The sequence below is a fragment of the Uloborus diversus genome, chromosome 4 (genome assembly GCF_026930045.1).
Source record: "Uloborus diversus isolate 005 chromosome 4, Udiv.v.3.1, whole genome shotgun sequence".
Lineage (NCBI taxonomy): Eukaryota > Metazoa > Arthropoda > Arachnida > Araneae > Uloboridae > Uloborus > Uloborus diversus.
Window position 1 is genome coordinate 76,452,329 of NC_072734.1, and position 12,191 is coordinate 76,464,519.

Below are 12,191 nucleotides of genomic sequence, written 5' to 3' on the forward strand. Positions count from 1 at the left end.
AAATGTAATCACAAAAAAAAAAATAAAGAAAAAATCAGATTTCGACCTAAATTTTTATTTTACAATCACCCAATTTAAACTTTACAAGTTTTTTCAGCATGCATATGTATCTGAGAACATATAGATGACCGAAATATCTATTTTGAACGCCTCCTTAGTTAATTATCGCAAATTCTCTTGTGATGGCTTCATGCGCGTAAACTTGCGTCACTCAAAAACGTTATGAAATAGTAAGTTGAAAACTCATACGTACGTAGTATCATCTAAAAGTTCGAGGACAAGTTGTTTAAAACCTTACCCTGAATAGTTCACATTACCGAAGTACATCTATCTACAAAATACTCACCTTGAACGACTATGCACTTCTGCCAACGTTGATGTGACAAACAAATAACATAACGTTTCGTCGCTTAGCTCCGTGTGACTTTTACCTGTTCCCAGCAAAAAAAAAAAAAACATTTGCATGGACGCCGCTTCTTCCATCAGGAGAAGATAAAGCTGCATCACAGAAGGTAGCGAAAAATGGCTTCCAGGAGTGTTTCCAAGAGTTATTTGAAAACTGGCAGAAGTACATAGTCTCTCAAGGTGCCCTTTTGAAGATGGATGTGCTTAGGTAATGTGAACTATTTTGGGTAAGGTTTTATACAGCTTGTCCCCCGAACTTTTGGATCGTACTACGTACAATCTGTATAGGGTGTAGTTATGCTGTAGTTTTTTGACTGCTGTATGATGGAAGAGAAAAAACAACATCAAAAATAAATAAATAAATAAATTAATAAATAAAATAAAATAAAAATAAGGGAAGGAAAACAAAGAGACTGTTTAATAACCAATTGTCTTTTTTTTTTTAAATTGAACATATAACTAAGATTTCAGTAATATTGTAATAATGTAAGGATTTAGGTACACTAAACATCGTTAAAAACATTAAATTATGTTGTTTAATCATTCAAAAAAAAATTAAGAATAAAACTATGAAACCGTCAACAAATTACGCAATTAAAGTGGAAAGATTGCACGTAGACATTTTTAGTCATCAAATTAAGCAAAAAAGGGAACAGATAAATTATAATATTAAATCATAATAAGAATATTTTTATACTTATTTAAAATTTATGAAAGGAAAAATTTGCATTTTTCATAAATGCTATAACCGTGACATAAATTTTGCGAAAAAAAAGAAATAGCCATGAAAAGAGCGAGGTTCTTAAAACGCAGCCACAATAAACAAACTCAATATTTACATCAAGTTAATAACTGAACACATATACTACTTGATCTGATGTTTTCACACGTAATATTGAACAATTTGATTGTTTAATCTTTTATAAAGCACTACAAACAAGTTCAAATTAAATTTTGAAATTTAACAATAATTTTCTGAAATTTAAAAAATTGCATAATAGAAAATCCTTGAAACTTTTCTATAACATATTATTAAAAATATGATGAAAACGAAAGTAACTTATTCATTTATTTTATATATTTATATAAAAAAATAGTTACTTACAACAAAAAAAAAAATCGATCGCTATTAATGATGCAAAAAAGATGGCGCATTACGAAATATAGGTAAAACAAGTATAAGAAATACGCAAAATGATATTTCTTGACCAAAATAAATAATCGCTAAATATTTAAGAAGTACTTGAAACGACAAGGGTGGGTTAGGGGGGGTCACCCTCTGATTTTGGAGTGACTCACAACATTAAACTTCGGCCTCATTTTTTTAGTACAGAACCGCTACCACCAACGCCTCGGAAGAGTTTCTGAATCTACTTCAGCACTTTCGAAGAAAAAATTCAAAAGTCCCTTTGGTTTCCGAATTATGTTTCCATTCAAAACGTCTTTAATCAATTTCTGACAACAATAGAAAAAGCTTGAAAAAAAGATCTCTAATTTTATGAATGGTGTTAGTTTTAAACAACTCAGAAGTACAACTAGAGTTTAATTTCAGAAATTGTTCGATTTGGAGGAGGGGCACGCAAGTGTTCCCGGAAATACAAAAAATAATCATAAAAAATAAAGTTCAAAATAATAATAAACATTGAGCAGAAAAACCCTGTTAAAACTTTCACCCGAGTAGGTTTTGACGTGCAGTGGCGGATATAAAATATAGCAAATGTTGCGATTGCGCGAGAGGCCCCATAACCATAAGGGAACCGTAGGAGTTACAAAAATGCTTATGATAAATGTTTTACAACTTCTGTACTAGAGAAATAGGGCCCCAAAATGTATTTCGACGGGCCTCAAACGTGTAGCTCCGCCGAAGCAATACAGAAAAGACTGCATTACTGTGATCCATATTACAAATATCGAAAAAATTAAAAATTACCGTCGTTTCAAGTGGAATCTAACAAAATGAAACAAAACCGGTTTCGCCATCTCATATTTGTTTCCATGGTCTCCAATTTGGCAATATATCGCTGAATGATTGTCAGTCTCAGACGCTATATTAGTTTTGCATTGAAATAAGTAATTAATAGCCACAAAAAATGAGTAAATAGGCTTTTTAGAACCCCTGATCGAAAATAAAAAGTGAAGTGCACAACTGGAACATACGCACACCCCACATGTGAAAATTTAGCCTTCTACAGTTTACCATTTTTGAGTTATGAATTATGAGAGATACATACGTACATCCAGCCGCAAGAAACAACACAACAATTAACTTATTTGGTCCTGAATGCTGTATAAAAAACTCTTTCAGGGGTGACTAAAATAGAGATTCATACTGAAATTTAAGTAAACAATTTTATATGAAAACAATAACTCCCTTTACTTTGTATTAAAAAGTAAAACAACAAAGGTCCTTTTTTTTCTCAAGAACATCGGCCAATTCCATCGGCTTTTCGATGTTTTTAAAGGCCGATGGTCCGATGTTTCCTGCAAGTTAGCATCGGCCGCCGATGCCTAAATTGTTGAACCATCGGCGCCGATGCATCGGTCGAGTCCTAATATTTTTCACTTTCAACTCTTAGCCTTTCTAAAACATCTCTGTCAAAGCTTCCTGTATTTGCCAGCATAAGTTGTTTTAAATAACTCATGCAGGTAGTTGTCAAATCCGAAGCTCTTGTTAAAATTGCAGACAATATTGCACTATTCAAATGTTTATAAGGTGACGAAATCGTACTTTGTGACAGTTTATATTTTTCGGATTGAAACGAGAACCTGTTCTGAGAATTTAAAGGTACATTAGAGAAATTGGTAGCATCTGATTGCAACCAAATACAAATGTGACGATCAGCAACAGACTGGGCTCAGCATATTCTGAGGAAATTGTTATTTTGTGTGCAAGTGCACACTAACTCTAAAATAAGTATACCATTGGCTTCATATTACTTATTATGATGGGGTGAAGTTTATTTTATAAAGTCATGGCATTGCATAATTTTATGTTTCAATCATTTTAAACTAAACAAACATGAATTGATATTCATTTAAAGGAAAATATGTGGTATCTTTTAAAAGAACTTGCTGGGATGATAAGCTTAACCATATACCCATTTTACCCCATTTTCAAAATATGAGATTAAAAATAGAAAAAAAATCTTTTTTTTCTTCCTTGTAAGTTGAAGCAGCAGCAAAAATGTCCAACTAAAGATAATATGACACTGTAATAAAAATTTCTCAAAAATCAGGAGCTGGAGATAGAAGTTTAAGCAGACAACATGTGGCTTGTATTTATCTACTTCAATTTAAAGTATTACTAGTGTTCCCCTTAGGCCGTTTTTGAAGGGCGCAGCGCCCTGCCCTTTTCCATATCGGCAGAATGCGGCCTGGCCTTCTTTTAGATCGCAAAATGCGCCCCGCCCTTTTCAAAAATAACTATGCGCCCTGTGTTTTTTAAAAAGATGCCTCAAGCATCGTTTGGACCCTCAGCGATATCGGGGCAATTTTATTTGTCCAGTGATCGTCTGCAAAACCACTCACGTGTTGCCATTGTCCCCAGAATATCACCCTGAAAACGGCTCCATGAATAAAAGGAGAGCAAACACCTAGGTAAAGAGGGGATGAGATTCTCGGAATTCTAACAGACTTATCAGTTGGAAACAAAAGATAGATTTCTTCCTTCTACTGAGGATGGTTTTGAAAGGGTGAGGGAAGGTGTTCGGTCGTCGGCGATGGCGGGGGGGGGGGGGGAAGATTATTGTTTGATTCCTCCTCCATCCTTGAGTTTCTGAGAATCAACAATGAGAGAGAGAGGGTAGTAGGTAGTCCTATATTTTTTTCATCTGTAGGACCATGGGGCGCCAGTTCCAGGAAAAGTAGAAGGGGTACTACTTCTCACACAAGAACAGATGCAGATGAACTAACTGCTCCATTTCTTGTCCGAAAAGTTCAAGTGCAAACGCAAATGGTTTTTAATTTGAAAATACACGGTTCTTCACGATGATGCTGGCCAAAAAAATATGAAGTTTACTGAAATATTTCAAGCTGTTCTTCTTTTTCTTTTTTCCTGCAAAACCGAACAGAAGCAGGGCCGTGGAAGCCCGGCCGGAGAGTCCTGAGTTCGAACCTCAATGGTCGAAGACCCACCATCGTCATTAAAGGGGACTAGGCAACGTTAAATATGCTCGTGGTCTCAATGTCCTCCAAGTGAAACGATACCTCTGGGGGTGCTAGCACCAGGTAGCTATTAGCTCTTGGTCTAGTTCTAAATTCTCATTAACTGTTTGATCCGGTGATGGTGCTGCCATCTATCGGTATAAAAAATAATGGAGGCAAGGCACTTAGTATGCAGTCCTTGACACAAATACAGTTGTAGTCAGTTGTAACTCGGAATCGAAATAGAACAGAAGCAGAGGGTTCGTATGCTCTTGATAATCATTGTAAAGGGCTTGGAAAAAGCGTTTATTTTGCAGTGATTGATAAAGTTTTGAAAGCTAACAGTGCTTGAATTCCTTAGAGTCTAAGGAATGCACAACCTGTGGCCCTGGGCCAAACGTGACCTGCGAAGGCGAATTACCCTGCGAAAGATTCTAAAAAAACATATAAATAAAAAGAAAAATTGAAAAAAAAGAAAGAAAGAAAAAACTAAGTTTGCGAAATTATCGTTTTAAAACTCATTTTCTGTTCTAGTTAACAATTTTAAGGTCCAATACAGGTCGTGTTTACCCCATTTATAACTATCCCTTCCCCGAAATCGCACTTGCAAAATCGGAAGATTAACGAAAATAAAGTAACAAAAATGGCACCTTCACTAAAATGAAAATTATTTTTGAAATAGAATGTTGAATTGAGCAGTAAACATCGTATGAATAGGCCATTTTCGTAGCGTTTCAGCCCTTTGTGTCCGTTTTTCGTTTGCACGTGGAAATTAGGCTTAGCTAATTTTGGCGCATTGCTAGTGATTGTGAAGCAATCTTTTCGCATCTGTTTCTGATTGGTGAACTTTCTAATTGTTTTCTAAGTAGTACACAGTACAAAGCCTACTGAACCAAAATACAAGGGTATTTTTTTTGTTATCTTGAATTTTTAGCCCTCCCCCCCCCCCTCCCCCCCAAAAAAAAGAACGTTTGAAATGGATACATATTGTTCTGTGGGAAATTTGCTAGAGAAATTTTCTGCTGCAAAATATTTATTCATTCCTTTTTGCTGAGTATTTGTATTATCTTTGAATACGATATGTAGACTAACAGATTATTTAAAAAAAACTTATTGACATAATTAAAAACATACTTTTGACATACTTGTGCTTTTTCCAACTAAAATGATCTTTCACTGTTTCTTTTTTTTTATATGGAAAAAAATATAATATTGCTTTAAAAAAAATCACAAAATTAAAACGCTGATGTATTAAAATTTCATAAAAATTATCAGTGAAATTAAAATCTTAATTAAGGTAGCTTAATCAGCTACCCAACCAGCTGGGGATTAACCCCAGCTGGTTGGGTAGCGCATACATCTGCAAATACATTTGTGTCAAGTCTAACACTAGGCATTCAAATAAAGCCTTTTTTGTTTTGCACCTTGCTACGACGGCATTTTTGAAGCACTGCACACAGTATTTTAATAATTATTCTGTTTGAAGTACAATATTTTAAAAAAAAGTTGAATTTACATCCATCATAATTTTGATGTCTACTAAAATACTTAATGGCATAATGCACATTACTCGGCAGTTTTTAGATATGAAGGGGGGATTCGTAATTAAATACTGTTCATCTTACATTGAAATTCAAAGGATTTTGAAATGCCTAGAAATTTTTATTCTTATAAGAAAAGTAGTCACAATTATGGCCTGAAAAGTGTTGAAACACACCAAAGCGAAAATTCAGCATTAGCTAAATGTTCGTACGGAGTTTGGAACATACTTAGTTAGCATTTGGGGAGGGGAGGGGGGGGGGTAATCTAACACTAAAGACAAGTGCATTTTCTGGAAGAAATGATATTCAATACGGAAGTTAATGGTAGCGATCAGGGGACGTACAGAAATTTTGGGGCCCGTCACAAATGACTTTTCCAGGTCCCCCTCCATGTTGTTTGCCTCTATATTTCACCTCTAGTTTAAAAAACATTGGACCTCCTTTGAAGATCAGGCTCAGGTCCACAGGTGTCCTTTCTCCCCCCTCCCCCAGCTGTGCACGCCCCTGAGGGGGGGATGTGCTCATGGTATAGAGGAATGGATGAAATTTTCGCAATGTGTTTTAAGATGCTATTTTTTTCTTTGGGTGGGGGGGGGGGGCGGGCTCAGTACTTTTTGAGAGGTGAGGCATTGGTCTTGGATAGGGGAAGACCATGTGCCCTTTTTATAATAAATAGTGCCCCTTTCAAAGACCAGCACTCTGCCCTTTTTTTTCCTGGTAAACACTAGTATTACCTCTCACTAAAAAATAATGTATTGAAAAAATATATTTTGTGAAATAGAATTCAGAACAGCCAAGTATAATGTCCCACTCAAAAAAATACAAATTTAATTTAAAATAATCTGTTTTAAAACCATATATTTTGAATACCCATTTTACCCCACCTGACCCTAAAGTCATTCAATATGATGGTATTTCCTAATATGTGAAATGCATGCCTTTGCAATTTGCTGAGAATGTTGGAACTAGTTGTCTAAGAGTTGATGATTTATGCCATGACCAGAAACATCAATCTAAATTTCAGCTGTAGAGATTGTAGATGCTTGTTTTACAATAAAAAAAATTTACAAGTTATAATAATTTATATTTTTTTGAATTCAAGTATAATAAATGCATATGATAAAGAATTAAAATCAGGTTGGAGAAGTGAACAATATGGGGTAGGGCACAATATGGAGCAAACTCGGATGAAGCCAGTGTAGGAAATAAGTGGTATTGCATCACAGTTTGCGATTCAAAACGTATAAAAGACGATGCAATATCATAAATTGCATTGAAAATTTTGGCATGCAAAAAGAAAAAAAAATATCTGAATATTTTTTTAAATGTGAATTACAAAACTAGATGTCAATGTATTGTACTTATGATGACTATTTTATTAATAAACAGGGTGCAAATTGTTTTAATTTCTTTAGTGATATGAATTTTAATTTTTGAAATTTTCATACCCTAAATATTGTAGAACCACAATTTCCACCAGTTCTTTTGTTGATGAAAGTTTGTAACTGAAGTCATTGTTCAATTTTTTTTTTTTAATTCCCACATTAAATGTTACTTCTTAAAACTTGTTTGCTTTTTTTTTTTTTTTTGACAATTTAATTTACTAAATCTCATAAAACTGCTCCTCAGTTTTACAGAACTGCTCCTCAATATAAGAATTTCAAGAACAGTTATACTTCTCAAACTGAAATACTTATTTTCAACTGTGGTGAAAATAAGTAGCAGAAGCTAGTGGTAGCAGAAATTTATAGTATCCCATAATAGGAGACACCCCATGTATTTATTTATTTATTTTCAGATTCCCGCAAAATTTAATTTATAGTTAAAATTTTTGTTTTAGCTTTAAAATTGATATGATTCCAATTCCAAAATCCTCAATTTTATGATTTGCCTAATTTTATTATTTTTTTCTTATAATCATGTAAATTTGTAGATGACAAAACCAAAAGGTCTCCCCTCAGAAATGTATTGTGAGTGTAAAGAAACTATTTTTTTTTTTTTTTTTTGCCCATTTTTTGAAACTTTCTAGTTTTTATAAATTTTAGTGAAATTCATGAGATTCTTCTAGGTTATCTTTAGGTAATCTTCTGATTAAATTGAAATACGCTAGCTGAAGTTACGCTTAAACTAGTATGTTGTGGCCATCACGAAACTTTCTTCTATATTTTTCTTTTTTTTCTGATCCCTCCCCATGCTTGACGAGGAAGCAATATTCCCAACAAAAACAAAATTACACATGCAAAAACTTGACGACCATCCCAATGTCTGAATTATTGCAAAAGCAAAGCAAAGAGCGAAAATTGAAAGTTATTTTAAAAGCCTTGCTTGAATTAATTACAAATATTTTATTTGTTAACAAACATAAGATGGCAACAGTTAAAAATTTTAAATCATTGAGATAATATTTCCAAACCTTTCTATACAATTAAAATCACGAGAAATACGCAGACCATAATCTATTACGATTTATTTTTCTTATTGTTGCATTAATAAAGCTATTTTTATTCGCAAAAAAAAAAAAAAAAATCAACACCTCTTGGAGCGTTTGGCGTCAAAATTGAACCAAAGCCTGTTTACATATGGATTCACATATATTCCAAATTTCAACCAGAACGTAGCATTACTTCTTGAGATAGGGCACTCACAATGGAAAAAAAGAACGGGCGATTGCGCTACCCCCCTTTTTAGCTGTTGACACCAAAATAAAATCAGCTCTTATACCCACTAAGAGCTACTTGCCGCTAAATTTTTCTTTCATTCCGTTCATTATTTCTTAAGATACAGCAGTCACAATTGACGACAAAAAACGTTCTATAACTCAACTCCCGTTTGAGCTATTGACACCAAAATTGAATCAGCACCTGATCCTGTTAGGGGCAACATGTGGACCAAATTTAGTTTGATTCCACCAGTTACTTCCTGAGGAATAGCAAGAACGCGTAACTCAAAAAACGTCCCATTGCTCCACCCCCCTTGGAGGAATTCACGCCAAAAACCAATGGGCACAAGCTCACATAGGGGCACATATGTGTACCAAATTTCGTTCGATTTAATGCGGTAGTTTTTGCTGTAGAGCGGCCACAAAAAACTGGTCACACACAGACGTGACATACACACACACACATACACACAGACAGACAGACATTTTCCAAAAATAGTCGAAACGGACTCAGCACACCTCAAAACGTTCAAATCTGTCAAAATTCGAAAATTTGCACGAATCCAATACTTTCTTCTATATATTAGATATAGAAGAAAGTAAAAAAATCAGAACATTTACTCCAAAATAAGGAGCTGCCATAATATTCTAGCTAATTTTTGTAAGTCACAAACTCTTGTTTTCTAAATCCTTTCATCCAAGTCTTACGATATTTTACCAATCTCATTATGGCCCTTCTTGTTTGTCGTTATTAACTTTAATTGAAATTAGATTGTAAAATTGCATGCTAGTGTGAGTTGTTTACAGTAATCCAGTCTTAGTGCAGGAGAAAAAAAATCAGGTGGGTGTAAAAGAGTAGCAAACATGAACCTTATCATTGAAATGAGTTTTGGTACGTTCTGTCTGCAATGCCATTATGATCAAATGAGGCAGTGAGAAAGAAAGGCATGTAAGTGCCAAAATTAAAAATTTGGAGATAACCCGTACAAATGGTAGCCGAACCTCTCCTCTGTCTTGGGGCTAGAGATAGTACCAGTATCTCTGGTAGTTGCTGCTGTACAGCATGATTTTGAAAATTATTTCAATGAAAGCCTAACTAGGACCTTATCTTTAAACATGTTTTACTCAAAATATTCCCCCCCCCCCCCTCTCTACTTCTCACTGCCTCAAATGAGTTATTTTTTTCATTCTTCAAAAATTGTTTGCCATAAGTTTTTTTTTTTTTTTAAATTTTTATTTTAAGTGTAGTCTGATCAGTGAATGAACGCACCCCAGTATATAAACGTTCATATATATTTTTTTTAATAAAAAGAAGGTTTTGAATAATGTTTGTAAATCGAAAACAGTACATTCCTGCTGATACAATTCCTAACAGAAAACAGTTTCATTTTCTTATGTTGTTCTCTCATTAAGTGTGTCCAGCATTTGTTGCATTATTGCACTTTTTTTCTAATTACCCCCACCCCCCTTTCCTCCCCAAAGGAAAACTTGAATTAGAACTATACCATGAAAGTGCTTCCAGTTCTTTAAAAAACAATTGCACTAGTCAAAATAATTATAATGATAATGCTATGAACCAAATACTGCTTTTGACAATATAAGGAATATCAGTACATGAAATTTGTCCTAAGTGTTCTTTCACTGGTCAGACTTCCCCACTGCCAATTGTTGTTTTTGGAAATTAGTTTTCTTTCATATAATTCCTGTAATATTTGAGTTAACATAATTTTAATCTGATAGGCCTTAGTGCTGCATTTCCCCAAGGCCTTTCTTGGAGTCCAGCTGGGAATCTACAGTTGGCTAACAACCAGCCAATAATCATTCAACAGCGTCAACAGTCAACAGATATGTTTATCCAGTCTCCCTCTCAATCTGCTATGCAAATCCCTGTTGCTACAGCTACTGCTCCCATTCCCCCAACAACGTATGCACCCACACCTTTAGCTCCCAGCAAACCTAAACAAGTATGGATGACAATATATTTCTTATGCTTTGAAGAGTTTCATCTCTTTTCTTCTTGAATTTGGATTAGTAAAAATGTTTGTTGGAAACCATAAATGTTATTTAAGAGAAAAACTAGGATATAAGATATTTATCAAGAAGTTGCTGTGTTTAATGATAATGTTGGGATATAAATAGCGAGTAGCTGTTCAATTTTGTTTTCCAAAAAAGCATTTAATTGCGGTTTGGTGCTGTATATACAGTGAAGCACCATTTATACATTTCTCTTTTATACGTTTTTATCAATTATACATTTTTAACATTGGTCCTTGTAGAGTCGAATACACATTAATCTATACCTATCATACGTTTTTTTCATTTGTACGCTTTTTTCGTACAGTCTCTTCAAAAACGTATAAACAGTGCTTCACTGTATTTTTATTTTTGTACATTTTTTCTTCACAAAAATGCAGCTGATGGATATATTTCCAAAACTGCTTACAATAAAAGAAATATTACGACATTAAGTTGCACAAATTTTCAGAGAAACGGCGTACCTGTATTACAAGAGTTATCTCAATGCAAATGCAATTTCTCTGCAAATATACACGGTAATGTTGTAATATTTTCTTATAGTTTTCTGTCGTAAGATATCTTTATTTCATATAACATATCATAACGTGTTTCTTTATTACTTATAACACACAGCTATGTTTAATATTATTTTATCATAAAGTGAAAACCACATTATCAATTAACTGATTCATAACCTGGAATGCTTTCATCATACTTTTTTGATATAGTCACTCCTGTCCTGTGTGTGCAAACATGAGGCAGAAAATTTCTTAAAGCATCTGTGATTGTTGCCATCAGAACAAAGCTTCTATAAATGTTTCTTCTGTTTTACAAGTAAACAAATTTGAGCAAAAAATTCTAAATTTTATATTTGGTTCTAATGGCATGAAGTCCTAATGTGAGGATTTATTATTTTTTGGAAGAGGGAGAGAGAGCAATATTAAGTGATTATTTAAACCCTTTGTGTATTCCTTAACTTTGAAGTTTTGCATTCTTTGCCAGGTTCTTTCTGCATGACTCTATCTAAATATTTAGTAGTCATTTACTTTGCTGATTCTTTTGCTGATGGGGGGAAGGAATGAATTTCAAGTCATTTGTTGGTTCAAAATGCTCCATGTGACCATCCTTTCATCATACTTGTTTGTTAATGATCTTACTTTCATTAGGTCCAGTTCACCGAGTTTTAAAATCTTTCTAAAAGTGCTTACATTTTTAAAATAAACTTAATGGATATAATAAAAAAAAATCCTAGTAGACAGTTAATTGTTTACATTCCCTTTATGTTCTTAATCAATCTTAATCACTGTTCTTAATAAATCTTTTAATGCAAATTAATACACCATCATACCATTTCAGTGGTAGTAAAACCTTGTTTTGTAAGTTTTGAATAAACTTGATAAATTTTATACTGTGAATGTGTTAAAGTA

The 12,191-nt window shown here is 33.7% G+C and overlaps 1 protein-coding gene across 1 annotated transcript in view; it reads left to right on the plus strand.

The window, feature by feature from the left end:
- The window catches only part of LOC129220643 (polyhomeotic-like protein 2), a 52,285-nt gene that overhangs the window by 8,779 nt on the left and 31,315 nt on the right, over positions 1-12,191 (plus strand). Inside the window, 1 exon segment of the mRNA XM_054855072.1 lies at positions 10,489-10,712. Coding sequence (XP_054711047.1) covers positions 10,489-10,712 — 224 coding nt within the window.